Genomic DNA, 16,138 nt, shown 5'->3' with positions numbered 1-16,138 from the left:
CGCAAATATGTCAGAACACCCCCTCCCCTTGGCTAATAGAGAATGTTTATTCAAGAAACTTCAACCCAAGATCGAAACAATATGCATGAAACCTTTAATATCAATTTAATTTAAGAAACAGGATTCCATCAAATTATCAAATAAATGATTTAAATCTTATTAACATAAAAAAACATCCACAATTTATTATATCTTAGGCATACGGTATTAATAGAATAAGAGTAATAATACACATGAAAACTATGTAAATAAATGCTGCGTTTAACATCTACAAAAAATGTAAGTATACAATAAGTAAGGATTCAATTAATAATTAGTATCCCCCTCTGAAGCCTCTTCCACCACCCCCACCTCCTCCGAATCCCCTTCCACCTCCAAAGCCGCCACGGAAGCCTCCTCTGTCATTGCCACCTCGAAACCCGCCTCTAAATCCACCGCCACCTCCGTAACCTCCTCCACCGTAGCCGCCGCCACCCCGACCTCTAAATCCACCACCGGATCCATAGCCGCGGCCGCCAAACATAGAGTTAAAACCAGGACCCCGTTTTGCTGGTGGTTCGTCACTTCCATCAAACTGTCTTGGTGGTCGTTTTGACTGGAAACTTCCGAATCCAATTTGTTCCATGTCGTGCCTACCCGCGTTCAGCTTACACACATTCTTGATAACCTTGATAGTCTTATCCTCCTGATGCGTTGGTTCTGCTATAGTTTCAGGTTCACCTGCGCAACGAATGATCAGCGCTTCGAGGCTAGGTCTCAATGCAGTGATGGCAGCGGCAGCGGTACCGCTCATATTCAACGTGATCCAGTTGTCCAAACGAACAGAACCGCTGGACAACAGTTCAACCTTTCTGGAGGCAAAGAGCATCAGGTGCAGGGGAGTAACCATAGTCATACCCTTGCAGGAAACTGCTCGAGTTCGGATTTTTTCGTTGAAGACAAAGAACGGTACTGGGAAGGTTACCGCTTCTCTAGAACAGTTCACGCTTGCCTTGTGAATGAGCGCAGCTCTGGCCTCTGTGGTCAACACCTTTCTTTTCTCCTTGTGCATGCACACGTTGGGGTACAATCCCATGGCTAACAGGCCAATAACCATATCCAACTTAGGGTCAGGTCCGTTGAAATTATACTCCTGGGGAGCAAAGCATTCCTCCGGGAATCCACAGCTGACTAAAAGATCGCGGAGCTGATTTTTGGCCTCCCAAGTGACTCTCATGGTTGGCATGTTGAGGCTTTTCTGATCACAGAAATGGACCTCTGCCATCTCGCCTCCGTGTCTTGCATTCTCCCAACACTGAAAATTAAGATTGTAAAAATTTTGTATTAGCATAGCACAAATTAATGCATTATCTAACGGATGCCTACAATGTCGTTTTTGAAATAAGAAGAGTTATCAAAAATGTAACTTATCTAACATTCTATACATTACATATATATCAGATACAGATTTTTTTAATGGTAAAATTGTTTGAAGAAATATACCTGAAACGCATTGAGCATAGCCACATGGTCGGAATGTCTGTTTCCAGCAAAGCTTGCTTGACGATATGTCAACCTTTAAAAAAATAAGTTAGAATGATATTTAATATGACTTAAAAACTAATTGGAACATAAACAATACCTAAGAATTAAAATAGTTTAAAATTGTTTAATGCCTAACCTGCCACGCGTCATGTCTGTCATAAAGATATCAGATCCTGTTGCTGACGCAGCAGCCATTGTTGTCAATGCATCTCCAGCAAAGAAAAGTGCTCCTAGCACCATCATCTTGCCTAGCCTCGGCTCAATGGGCAGGCGGGCGAGTATTCTTCCCAGGGGCGTCAACTCATCATTGTTGTCCATAGCTCGCATCTCACGCAGCAAGACCTCTGCCTCTATAACAGCGTCAATTGGAGGCGGCTCCATACACTTGGACAAAAATTGTCCGACAGATCCAAGTCTCAAGAGCTTGATGGAGAGCGCTAGCTCGTGCAACGGTGTGCGGAACATTTCTGGTGTCATATGCTCGTCAAGCTTGTCGTATCTTGCACGCGAGACAAGATGGAAGGCAAAGCCGGGCCTAACACGACCCGCACGACCGCGACGCTGCTTCAAGTTTGTCTTGCTAGCCCACACTGTAGCGTAGTTGGTCATGTTGTTATGAGAGGTGAACAATTTCATCTTTGCCTTGCAACTGTCAATGACGAATACAACATCATCAATGGTGATTGAGGTTTCAGCAATGTTGGTAGACAAAATAATTTTGGTAACATCAGGCGGTGTGTGATCAAAGGCCGCTCGCTGGTCCTCTCTAGGTAACTGGGAGTGCAGAGGAATGATCCTGTATTTGTTGGAGCCAAACACATTGTGTCCCTGCAGATGTTTCATGAGACCAAAAATTTGTGACCATCCTGGTAGGAAAACTAGGACAGCTCCTGGGATGCCCAACCCGCTGATGTATTCTAGAAGGGCATCAACGAGTTCAAAAGGAACTTCTCTCTCGCCCATGGCCGCCATGGTGTTCTTGGTTTGGGGAGTGTATTCGTCAGAACAAACTTTGCTAAGATCTTCTTCCTGAAATAAAGCAAAAAGTTTTAAAACGTCTTTTTGGAGCTAACAAATAAATTCCAAAACTTGACCACGTGGTTTCTTAAGTGTATTAAGGCACAGGTTTAGACAGTCTAGTTATACCCAAACAGAGTATTAATTAAAAAATTTTTCGTAATTTTACTGTTTTTGGAAGCTACTTTATTATTTACTTTGACTGCCCCATAAAATCAGCTGAAATTACGAAATATTTTTCAGAATTAATTCAATTGTTGGTTACAGCTGATTTAAGCAGAATTTATTTGATTTAAGACTCATTTTATTATTATCTTTTTAAAAATATCATGGACTTGGGCCATTTTCAGAACAAGAAAAAATACCTCATCATCAACGCCATCTTCATCATCGTCATCATTGTTACTTTTCTTATTCTTCTTGTTACCACCGCCACCACGCATATTAGGAGCAGCAGTAAAGTTGGTCATCTGGATACAATCCTCCAGAAAATATTCCTGAACAGGATGCGCTCTGCCGGGCACTTCAACAACCGGACAATTGCCGAAATAGGAAGAGAACAGGGTTGTGTCGATTGTGGCAGACATCAATATGATACGAAGATCAGGGTAGGTGTGCACCATGTCACGAAGGACAACCAGAAGGAAGTCACTATTGACGTCTCTTTCGTGGATCTCGTCGACAATAACATGTGAAACTCCTCTAAGTCCGGCTTCTAGTTTTCTTAACAATACTCCGACTGTGCAGAATAAAACAGCGCCGTAAGGTCGTGGCAAGACAGACTCAAATCTGACCGAATAGCCGACTGACAGACCGAGCTCTTCCGACTTTTCAGTGGCGACTCTGTCGGCGACAGACACAGCTGATATCCTCCTTGGCTGTGTACAGATTATGTTACAGAATGCTCCCTGTCCACTGGAGATGTAATCATCAAGAATGTATTGACAAACTTGAGTGGTCTTACCACATCCTGTGTTACCACGAATGAGGACAACAGAATTGTCTTGTATAGCCTCCAAAATTTCTGCCTTCATCTTGAAGATGGGTAGTTCGCTTCTTTGCTTTTGGCGCTCAATCAAAGTGTTGTCTGATTTTTGTCTGGCTGACCAGTCGTTGTTAAGGTCATCGCTGATTGCGTCCATGGAAGCTGTGGCTAGAGGACCTGGAAGAAATTAGGATTTAACAATGGGGAAGTAGTGTGTGGGTGTGACTGAGTGTTTTTGTGTAAAAGAGATTAAGGTTTAGTTCAAGAGAAAACTTAATTTTCTAATTTTTATCATGCGTGCTTAGTTAGGTATTTTAAAAGCCATTTAGCTTTAAATTACCAAAATATGGTTAATGTAAGATTTTTAAAAAAAGTTCTCGACTACATAACTTGTTCAGTATCAATCACGTCTTTTTCTTTACATGTTATTACAAATTTCGTAAAAACAGAATTTTTTTCCTAATTTTTCCACTTTGTCTTTCATATCCCTTGGTTCTATAAACATGTCAGAACATACCTTCATCAATATTAGCGCCAATCCAAGGATTCCAATTAGGTTGGGGTGGAGACCAGGAAACTATTCCAGCCTCCAGTGGATGGGATTCTGGAAGCAGATGATCCAAAGATATGTCTGGGATTAAACTTAAAGTTTCATCGCCATTGGGTTCACAACCTTCAACCTGGTAAATAATATGTTGCTGTTTTTAAAAATATAATACAATACAATAAATATCATGTATAGGCACTTCAACATAATTTTTGCTTGTTATTTAACAAGGATGGTAACATTCATGAAAGCAAATATAAACAAATTCGACGGTTAGACAAGCGAACATTAATAAAGAGTTATAACTCATTAAATATTCAATATTATTTATAATTCTGAACAAAAATTCCTTAGGTTTTAATACAGGACGCTTAATGTGTGCATACGTACTTATTTCGCTTTTTAATTTCTACTATTACAGAAATCACCCAGCAAAGTTAGTGCATGATAGGACAATTCTAACATGTCACCATTAACGAATTGAAATTAAAAAGAAATTATTTAAGGAATATTTTAGTTGATTATCCGATATAAAATCATATTTTTGTAGATTAAGTTAAGTAAAAAAATAAATAAGTAAAAAAATAAAAATAGTAGACTTCAGGCCACGTAAAAAATTCCCTATCAATCTCTATGTTATGCATTTATTTAGATATTTATATTACCTGGACGGGAGCCATATCCAGTTGCTTCAAACAATCATGGACCTGGTCAATGAGCTCAGCACTGATTGCAACATCATAGGGTTTTAACTCCTCCACGTCCTTATTCCTCTTTAGGCTACCAGTGAACGCCTCGATGACTCCCAGGTGATAGAGCTGTCTGACAAGGGACAGTGCACATGCTTTGCTGGCGGTCTGTTTGTTGCTGCTCGCCTCACGACCAATCAAATTTCTTCCAAGTTTCTAAATGAAAAGGGATAGTTTCACGAAGTGCATTTTAAAAAAATAGTGAACTGTAAGCTTTTTCTATTTTAAATAACGTAGTAGTGCATAATAAAAAGTTATTGATTAAAATTAAAAGATTTGACCAGGGATTTTCCTTAAAAAATGAGTTTTTCAATTTTATTTTCAACTTCGTTGCATGTTATATATGGCAAAAACTTTTTTGTCATAAATACAACTTTAGATAGCATTTACTAGTTAATAGAACTTCAAACTTTTTATACAACAAAATACACATAACAACAAAGAATGACCAATAAAATATTTAGTATAGTACTTAGAGTAGTGATCTTTTTAAATGTCTTAGTAGAATATATTAGGCATTTGATAGATATGATTGTGATAAAGAATTTTAACATTGACATGACCGAACTTTTTTTATTTCACAATATCTAAAAAAGTTAGTGATTTGCAACATAAATTACATGAGAATGGTCTTTATATATATATATGGTTAGTTGGTATTTCCGCGTGAGATAATGTGTATATTGTAAGTAAACCGGACGGTTTTCTTTATTTAAAAAAAGAAGAATCTATAGAAAACCTGTCCTATAATGAACCGGACGTTATTTTTTATGTTTTTTAAGTAACTTGTCCCAAGGGGAACCCCTGTTCAATTTTTTAATAACTATTGTGAATTATGTGGAAAAAGATTCTCTCATATTGGTGTTTTGTCTATACATATTTGAAAAAAAATAGACCATTCTCATGTAATTTATGTGGCAAATCACTTTAACTTTTTTTAGATATTGTCAAATAAAAAAAGTTTGGTCTGGTCAATGTTAAAAATTCTTTAACATATAATCATATCTATCCAATGCCTAATATATTCTACTAAGACATATAAAAGTTCACTACTCTTAGTACCTTAACTCTTTAAATACACTTCGTAGAACTATCCCTTTTAATAACTCTTTAATCTTAAAAATTACGAATGTAAACGATATTATTTGAATTTAAAAAAAAAATTGTATTTACCTTGACAAAAATACTCATCTCAGCAACAAAACTCATTCCTTGCTTGGAATAACGATAATCCGCATTAATCTTGTTGATCTGCAGGAACTGATGCAACATACCCTTGGCATTGTCCATAGTCCAGTTACCGTGAATTCCAGCATTTACATCAACCTCTTCAGATTCTTCCATGTTCTTTTTGTTCATCTTATCCAAGAAATCTCTTCTGAAGTCTCCCTCTCCTGGGGTCTGATCTTGTCTATGATACGCGGCTCCCAGAGAACGCGGTGAGAATCCATCGTCAAACATTGGTTGCTGTCGAGTAAGGCCAAGGCCACCAGAGCTGCCGCCGCCTGCAGGCATAGCGTTTATCTCTGGAACACCGCTCTCTTTGGGTACTTCATCGCTGTTCATCTTGCCCTGGCGGACCAGGTACGACACAAAGTCCCGGGCAGCGTTGGCCTGGGCATCCTTCTTGCTTGTAGAATTTCCAGCAGCCACATAGTCGAAACCAGGGCACCTGAGTTCACAAAGAAATCTTTGCCTGTGTTTGTTTCCTGCTGGTCGTACGTTGTACTCAGGCGTCACTTTAAATTTCATCCCTAAAAAATATAAATAAGGTCTACTATTTCTTCTCATATTAGTTGGAATCTAAGTAAGAATGGGGTTTTTAAAACTTGCTATGAAAACTAAAGCTTCTTAACGAGTAAATAAGCTATAACTGAATCCTTATTTAAACTTCTCTTGTCCCTAAAAATCCTTCTAAATTAGGTTTAAAGTTGTCAGGGAATATGTTAAGCTTATAAAATTAGGCTCGGTCCAATAACTTTCAAATGAAATATTAGTGAAATAGTTACCTAGCCACGAATGCAGGAAGGCTTTTATATTTTCCTCCGTCATTTTTAACCCTTATCTAAATGTTCCATTATTTGTTTACAGTCTTTGATCCACATATTCAACATTGTACCATGGAAACTGGGAAGGAAGGAAAGGGTGATTACTAAACCCATCTGAAATATCTAATCTTTAATATCAAATAGAGGATGTTGACATAATAATTGAACAAAAATAGTTATAGTAAGTTTACAATTACTCTTTTTAAATTCTTTCCTCTAATTGATAAAAAAATGAGATTATATTTGTTATTGATAAAATCTCATTTTAAAGATTAGATATTTCTTAATTCTTTGTATGAAAGAACAGAATAATGTATTTCTGAACAGATCATACCTTATTATTTGATAGGTTTAATACTGAAAGGATGCCGAAAGGGAGTATTTTATAAATTCCCCCCCACCCCACTCAGTAGTAAGTTAGTAACAGTAGTTAAGGAAGGAATAGCAGGGGTGTATACTTTGGATGTGTAAATTTTGAAGCCCAAACATAAAACACAAAAATTCTCGTCCAAGAAGTTATGACATGATATTACTTTAAAATCACGTCCATTTATAGTGTCTCTTGTATAGACAACTCCTTTGTGTTTAATGTTAGGATTTAATAGGAAAATTTGCCCCCTCAGCTACCTTTTAAATTTTGTCTTTTTATTTTATCCACATTTCCATGGTACCAATGAAAATTTTTAAATATGGATCAAAAACAGATTAGGGTAGGTATATTGTTTACACAATTAAGAGAAATAATGGAAATTGTATCGTGAAAAATAATACAACTATCCATTATTACCCCTGGTATATATCTAATAACAATCTTACATCTGTGGTGATTTGATATTTAATCGCCAGAGATGTCTTTAAGAAGAATTAATATTTGTACAGGGCCATCGGATCAAATTGGCGCGGACTTTGAGTTTTAAAAGTTCGAAGTAGCGCCACTAAGATCCGACGACTCTGTAAATAAGTTCATAGAAAAAAATCGCTCAGTCTAATCACTGATTTATCTAAAGGGGGGGGGGGGGCGTAATGACATTTAAACTTAAACCGTGAGCAAAATGGTCCAAATATTGAGCTTGACACTTGAAACTTGGTACATAAGCCTAGTCCTATAGGTACTACATCTAAATGGAAAAAAAAATTTCTTGGCCTGTTTTGGTGTAATTTGATGTAAAAACTCACTTTTAATTGTTTTTTTTTTTAAAGTTTTTTCCTTAAATACTGTATGTCTATTCATAAGGACATTATTTAAGATGATTCAGCAAGTTTGAGACCAAAACTCAAAAAACCTATATTTGACATATGACACAAAAACTTTAGAAAAAATGCACTTTACTCCTGCGAGCCACCCACCTAGCCCCCTGGGATCGATCCCCGACTTGCTGAATCATCTTAAATAATGTCCTTGAGTATAGATACAGTGTATTCAAGGGAAAAAGCCTAATAAACAATAAAAGGTAAATTTCTACATCAAAAAAGACCAAAAAAGGCCTAAAAACCCCATTTCCGCAGGGTTTTTCTTACCCAACCTAACCTAAAAATAAAGAAATTTGAACTTTTTTGCCATTTAGATATAGTACCTATAGGACTAGGCTTATGTACCAAGTTTTAAGTGTCTAGCTCAATATTTAGACCATTTTGCTCACGGTTTAAGTTTAAATGTCATTACGCCCCGCCCCCCCCCCCCTTAAGTAATGTTAGAGCTAGATATTTTTTTTGTCGAGTTTTGAATAATGGCTAAAAAATATGTTTAAGTCATTCTTGGTACGAACGTACAAAAAAAAAGCATTGATTACGTGGTTTACAAATAAAACCAGTCCTTTTCTTATACAAAACAAAACAAAATCGAGATATATAATCCAACTTGAATTAACAAAAATCAACCAAAAAATTGTTGATTATTGCAAATCCTTGTTTGTGGATTTAAAATTATTAAATAGATATCTAATGAAGATCTAAAAGAAAAGTGAATTGATATTTTCACTTATCCATTAGAAAATCTAAATGCAAATTAACAAACAAAACAAAAAAACTCCAACAGCCGTAAACGTAAAGATTTGGAAATTGTTTAAATAAAAATTTACAAAAAGTACTAGGATCATTTTAAAACTAGCTATAGTATAATTCTTAAAGATATTTGAAAAATGTGCATTTTTTAACAAATTGATGTATCTATTTAGTTAATATTATATCATTTTTACACTTTCAAAATTTGTTTGTTTTTTTCCGGCCGGCAAGGTTGTCCAAAATGAAATTTAGAAAAGGATATTTGATGGTAACTAAAATCCAGAGCTGCCATATGTTTAATTAACAATTTCTTTAAAATAAAAGTAGGTTGCTTATAATCAAAATTGTTTTCCTTCATAAAATAGTTATTTATCGCATAGTTTTAAAGACAGCTTTCCACGGATATTAGAAAAATTATGAGGTTAAAACAAGTTTTGAGAGTTTTATTCTAGTATTCTTATATTTTCATAAATTTTCAATGAAAAAAATTATGGCCACTCTGATGAAATATATCTCGAAACCTCGCTGATAATCTATTTTTTATCACGAAACCTCGAAATAATAAATATGTTCATTTCATAAGAATCTGAAAGAAGGAAATACTGAAAATTTTGTTATATTCTTATAATATATATATGTTTGTACAACCATGAAATAACAAATATCTATCACTAATTTATAAATTGACACATAAAATTTTTTTATAATCACAAAAATATTTACATTAATACATTTTTTAACTTGATATGAATATTATGAAGTGTGATTGTGTTAGTATAAGTTGAAAGGTTTTATTATAAAATTATTGTACAATTGGCATTTATCAAAACAGTCTAAAGTGTTAACTAAAAATTTTCTTATAAACATTAATACCTTTATTTTCATATTATGACTTTGAACAAAATTAAATGCATTTAAAACTTTTTTTGCAATAACATAAAATACACACCGTGTCATTTCAGTGTCTGACAAAAAAATTAATTTTGAGAGAAATCTTCAAACAGCATTTGGGGCTTTTTCTTCATAATTTCTGCTGGCGGTATGCTGGTGAGTAACTTTTCTGGAGTTTTGGCGGGACCCGGTACATTTTCTACCTGGCTAGTCAGTGCTGAATGGAACGGAAATTCGTCAGTTTCGCGCAGCACACTCTCTATGTCGTTGAGTAGGTTTGGGCTGGCGGTGACCCTTGCTGGCATGCTGCTGGATTTATTGCCGTTGCCAACACCGCCACAATCAAAGTCGTTGTCCTTGAGCGGCGACACGCTTGGTATTGGGTGCATTTGATCAGAAAAGGTGACGTGAGTTGAACATTCAAATTCACTGTGACGTGATGGGTGAATTAATGATTCCATCTTTTTAGAGCTGCCAATGTTTTCTGGTAGGCAAGTTAAGGGCAGTGGAACAGTTGGCTTTGTAAATGGAGTGCACGTGAATAGCTGAAAGTCTTTAGCACTTATATCTGGTACACTAGAGCCTCTAGGTGGCGTGTCTAAGAACATTGGCAGGTTATTGCTCGTATTCATGGATAGATTATTACTATTGTTCATAGACATGTTGTTGGTAGTATTCATTGGCAAGTTATTGCTTGTGCTCATACCCATGTGACTGGGACTGCTAACTGTACTGAAAACACTGTAAGAAGTTGTTTGAAAACTATTTGTTCCGGGGGTGGGGGTGCGCAGAGGACTTCGTATGTTTGACATTGATCTTTCTTTGATTATGTCAGAAAGACTGTCAGATTCAAATGAATACCGCCGTAGCTGTGTATCCGGTGACATTGAGGAAGAGTGCACGGAAATAGGATCTGAACACATACTTGAGGATCGATCCATGTGCATTGATGAGCTCATTGGGGGTGAGTGAACGTCGCGTAACTGGTTCATGGTCTGGCTATTCTTTCCTGGAGAAAATGGATGCGCTGATGAATTTTGACCAACTAGTTTGTTGGTGGCACACATTAGGACTTGGTCTACAGAACTGCGACGCTGCTGAAATGAGTGTGAAACACTTGCACATGAAATGTTTACTAGACCCGGAACAAATTCAGAACCGGGAGAAACTGGCGCTGACTCACTGACCCCGCCTCCCTGTGGGCACATATCTTTGGAGGTTCCAATCTTATCAGATGAAAGATGGTGAGAGTCTAACAGCAACGGAGAGTTTCCTTGTTCAGATGCTTCTGTAATAGAGGCCTTGGGACTCCCGCAGATAATACTAGAAAATGAGGGAAGCTTCGTTTTGGCCGACTCTGTAAATATGCTCCTCCCACTCTGGTTGTTTATTTGCGAAGCTGTGCGTGTTATAATATCTTTTATGGGAGTATTGCAGGACAACTCATCAACTTTACTGTCTGTCTCGGAAAACCCTCTGACGGAAATGTCATCTATATTGGGATTTTCTGGCAAATTCAAATCTTTACCCAGATTTGATGATGAAGATAGATTGCTTTCATCTTCATGATTCAGAAATTCTGGTGTCTGGGGAGGAGGGGAGGCTGCGGAGTGCGACTCAGAGTCTAGTCTCGGTCTCTTTGTCATGCGCGAAGAGTCCTGAGTCTCCTCATCAATATCCTCTCGGGTCCCAAGGTTCGCCTCCAACACAACCTTTTCAGCAATTGGACGTTCAGGTGTGTCCGATGCCATGGACATTTGGGAATTTTCTTCTTCTGGTGGAAATATATCATTGGTTGAGTCAGGGGATAATAAATCTGGCGGCTGACTGTTTTTAAGTCCTTTTGGAAAACCCAGCAGAGTGTGATAGTGAACCGGTATTTGGTTGTAGGGCAACACAAACCTTTCTCCGCCTCCATTCTGGCCCAGAATAGTGGATATCATAGGAGACACAATAACACTAAAACTGTCACTGTTGATTCTTACATTGTTCAAGCATTGGTCAACCATATTTTTCAGATCCATGACAAGAGCCTGTATATCAGCAAATATGCTTGCTAAAATTTCTGGAGTGCCCAATTGTTTTATTGCAACTTTCTTGCCTAAAAGTTCCCATAATGTGAAAGAGTCAAATAACTTTGGTGCAACAAGATTCAAAATAGTACTTGCATCCGTTTCTTTCACCCAAGTTTCAGGATTGAAGACTTTAGCTTCATCTTTTGTTTCTGTCTGTGTATTAAAGCCATGATCTGGGAAATTTTTAAGGTGAAGAGCGACATGTTTTGCACCAAGATAGAACTTACCACAGACTTTACATGTCCACCTTAAAAACTTGGCATGGTTCTTAATGCCTCCCATGGAGCTGACATCTACAGCAGGTGGAGGAGCAAAGCTCATATTTGTAATAGCTCCAGTTGTAGCCAATGGTTCCGTTATTGGGGGAGAAGGGCTTTCTATACGAATACCATTGGATCTAAAATTATCCAAAGTTTTCTTAGGCAGCTTTGACACACGACCTGACCGAGTAATGCCACATTTCATGGTCTTTATTTCTTTGTCGTTTTCCATATTCTCATCATCGCTGAGATCTTCTTTCTTCTTCTTTTTAGATCTTTCTCCAACCTCAAGAAGATCAAGTGCACGAATACGAGATTCCCCAACACCCATTTCAGCCTTAATGTTTTTTATTTGCTTTTTTTCCTCGTCTGAAAAGGGTTTCTTTGGCCTACCAGGGCCTCTTGGTCGAGAATTCATGACTTCTTTCAAAAATGTTGAAAAACTAAAATCATTTTTAGGAGGTATTTCTTTGTAGTTAGGTATAAAATTAGAAATATGATTGGCTTTGTACTTTTCTTTTAAATCTTCATCTTCCTTTTCTTCCTTAATCTTCATCTTGCCGTTTAAATTTATTTTCCCCACGGAAGAAAAGGTAGTAATATTCGAGTCTTCTAATCTTGAAGCACATGTTTTTGGAATGTGATTTGTGATCAACGGCATATTGTTGCCAAGTTCTTTAGTTGCTGCCATTTGGTTTACAATTGGCTTAGATTTTGTGTTGGCAGGCTGTTTTCTCTTGCCAAGAAGTTTTTTCCGCCGTTTTGGACGTGGTTTCTTCTCAACGCTGACAGATGACGTCTAGAAATAAACATTTGATTTTAATAGATTTATATTTTTTAGGCTATCAAAAAGTTTTCTATTTGTGGTTAAATGTTTGGTCCTACAGTGTTATCATAAGTCCAGCTTTACTAAGGTATTACAAATGTTCTTAAAAAAACTTATTATTTTAGAAATGATAACTGTCTTTCACAACAAAAAAAAACGCAAAACCTCATAGATTGGACATTAGGGTGGGTCGATTTTGAATTTTTTTTCTGAGACCAAAGCGGGGATCTGCAAACGATTTTTATGAGTATAATACACCTCTAGATGATTTAAAATTTATCCTAAGTCTTAAAACCGCTGACGACCAGACGTTCAATTGTAAAGCTATTTGTAAATGGGTGTCAAAAATTTATTGAATAATCAGAACTATGGCTTCATGGTGCTCCCAGGAGACGCATTGAAGAGTAGAATCAGGAACTTTTGACCGTTTCAAAATATCTCGTTCCTAGCCTGAGAAAATCTCAAAAAACCTCTACAAATTGGACAATTCTCAATAAACCTTTAAAAATGGTGGTTTTTTAGTCATTTCTAAGGCTAGAAATGAGATATTTTGAAACGGACAAAAGTTCCTGATTCTACTCCTCAAGGCCTTTCCTGGGAGCACCATGAAACCATCATTCTCATCCAATATTTGGAAAAAGGTTGGTAAATAAAGGGTAAGGAAGCGAAATATGACTTTGACTGACTTATAGTCAGAAATTTATTATATAACTGGGGAAATGCACAAAAATATTTAGCTGTCTAGCACTAATAGAAACTGAGATAATAAGTAGAGATGACTTGAATATCGTCTTTGCACATTTTTTTATTAATGAAATACATTTTTAAGTGGTCGCATTCTAAATGTCATTTTTTTAAAATTCTTTTTCGGTCAGAAATTTTATTTAAGTTAGTATTATTTGTTGCGCATCCCCTCTTTGTCTAATTCCGATATGAACCCGTCCTATTGGACATAAAAAAAAACAGTACTTGATTGGTTTATATAAGACTTCTTGCCTAACGCAAGGAAAATGTGTAGGTATATGATTTTTTAATCTAATGATTAAAGTAGGTAGCACTTATCATAAAATTACAGTAAAGATATACTTTTAACTCATCTTTTTTAAAATTAATAAAAATATCGTTACCTGCTCTATCATAGAACGACCAGAATATGAATTTTTGGTTGGTGATGGAGTTGAGGGAGCTGGCTGGCCTAGAGATCCAGCAGTTTGTGATAAAATCTGACAACTTGTAGTAACACAAGTCCTATCATCTCCTACAGGACCTGGAGGTAGGATAGTCATCTTTGTCATTGGCAAGTATGGGTCTTGGTGATGCAATATTGTTCCAGCAGGTAATAGGTTAGCATTACTGGATATTGATGCCCCCAAAACATGTTGAATGGGGGAGAGTGATGTGTTCTTTATCTTGAATGTTGGATAAAATGGAGACGGCTGCACTGGCTGCATCGGCTTTGGCAACAAAGTTTGAATAGTACGCTTCATGCCATTTTTGTTGGCTGTGGCAATAGTTGGCGACGATGTCACAACAACTTGTGGCTGTATAAAAGATATTGATCCGTTTGGGAGGTATGTTGAAGGTATGAGGATAAGTGGTTGACTGAGGCCAGAGTTAATATGGCTGGCAGCTGGTCTATTAACAGGTACAGAAGGGGCGGCAGCAGCAACAATTGCACTGGTTGTATGACTAACTGATGACACTGGCTGAAGTGAGGTTACAGGTACACAAGAGAGGCTTACCAGAGAGGGCTGCCCGGATTTCAGTGAAAGATTGTCACGTGCCTGAATAAATAAAGTTATTACCTAGATAATACTGAACACAGATAGTCACAATATGTTAATACAATAATATAAAAAAAAACTAAAAAATATATTTACCGGTGATGTAAAATTTTGTGAAAAGTCTGTTCGAGAACTTCCGAAGGATTCTAATCCAGAAACCTGAAAAAGATTAAATTTGTAACTTAACAAGATTCCAAGTTTTAAAATTAAGTACTAATTTTAATTTTATATTTTTTGGAAGCGCTGCTAAAAGGTATATACCTTTTGTGTTTTAAGTAGAACAGCGACTCTAAAATTCATTTTTTCTATTCGTCCGTCAGTCCGTAACGATATGGGGGAAATGAGATTTAATCAGCCGATATTATAGCTAGACGGACCTATTTGGAGCATATTTAAGTATACAACATCCATTGCATTCCGACTGCTTTTGAGCATTTTTAAACTTTTTAGCTGGTTTCCACATTGACATACCTTTGGTGTTTATGGTACGATTTTCATATCTTTTGTGAATATTAATATAAAAAAATATATTTCCTGTCGTACTAAGGGATATTTTAGTTTATAGATAAATGGACTAGTACGTAGCTTCTTTTTATTATTACTATGTCTTTAATTTCCTCTCCTACTGCATTATTTTGCTGATTTTTTAAAGGATACCTTGTATCAAAAAGCTTTTCCAACTTATGAATTTTGTCATTCTAGTTATAATAACGTAAAAACATTAATAGTGTGGTAATTACCTCTTGGAGAGCTTGCTGAAGAAGATCATCTCCGAGGAGTGTACTCAAATCTCCCGGCTCCTCCTCCATTTTAATCTGAAATTATACAAATATTTATTCACACAGTTGGGACACAATTTAAATAAATTTTTTGATTAGTTACATTTCCGCGCATTTCTATAAACTTTCCGGAAATTCATGTTAATAATATAAGATATAAAATATTCAAGTTTAGCTCCTTGTCGTTATTATTGTGCATCAAGCAAAAAAAAAGGATTTTTATCTTCACAAAAAATGTGCTACCCGGCCGGTGAAAAAAGTAAACTACCTCTACCATTAGCACCACGTATATATATATATAAAAAATATTTATTTCCTTTCTTTTTAGAATGTATAATGAATTCTAAAAATGTATATTTTTACGTGAATAAGCATAACTTTGTTGCTTTCTCTATCAATAATTCCTCTTCCACACATTAAACTACACACACACGCATTTTATAATCAAGCAACACAGACTCGGTGTGTGTATGTGTGTGTGAAATAAACATCTTTTGTTTTCTTTTTTACAATATACGATAGATATCAACACAGGGTTACCAAGAAGTTAAAAAAGATTTTTAAAAAATACCAATTGAAGTAACAAAATGTTTGAATTAATCCCATAAAACATTTGTAGACATTTACATAAAAAGTAAGCAAAAAACTTTTA

General features: G+C 36.2%; 2 protein-coding genes across 2 annotated transcripts; both read right to left on the bottom strand.

Annotated features, from left to right (window-relative positions):
* Positions 1-159: 159 nt before the first annotated feature.
* Positions 160-7,010, bottom strand: mle (dosage compensation regulator mle). Its single transcript, XM_080158590.1, has 8 exons — positions 6,832-7,010; positions 5,996-6,576; positions 4,739-4,978; positions 4,044-4,206; positions 2,907-3,703; positions 1,661-2,553; positions 1,483-1,555; positions 160-1,294 (listed from the first exon to the last, which is right to left on the bottom strand). Exons 1-8 carry the CDS (start codon positions 6,872-6,874, stop codon positions 314-316), a joined length of 3,771 nt encoding a protein of 1,256 aa, XP_080014716.1. The 5' UTR covers positions 6,875-7,010; the 3' UTR covers positions 160-313.
* A 2,446-nt stretch (positions 7,011-9,456) lies between these two features.
* LOC145317483 (uncharacterized) lies at positions 9,457-16,036 on the bottom strand. The gene is made up of 4 exons (XM_080158577.1): positions 15,448-16,036; positions 14,804-14,866; positions 14,051-14,707; positions 9,457-12,896 (listed from the first exon to the last, which is right to left on the bottom strand). Exons 1-4 carry the CDS (start codon positions 15,514-15,516, stop codon positions 9,849-9,851), a joined length of 3,837 nt encoding a protein of 1,278 aa, XP_080014703.1. The 5' UTR covers positions 15,517-16,036; the 3' UTR covers positions 9,457-9,848.
* Between the last annotated feature and the right edge of the window lie 102 nt (positions 16,037-16,138).

This window comes from Acartia tonsa, chromosome 4 (assembly GCF_053477335.1).
Source record: "Acartia tonsa isolate MP-2025a chromosome 4, ASM5347733v1, whole genome shotgun sequence".
In the NCBI taxonomy this organism is placed as follows: Eukaryota; Metazoa; Arthropoda; class Copepoda; order Calanoida; family Acartiidae; genus Acartia; species Acartia tonsa.
Note: the sequence above shows the minus strand (reverse complement) of the source record. Positions and strands in the feature narration are given on the sequence as shown.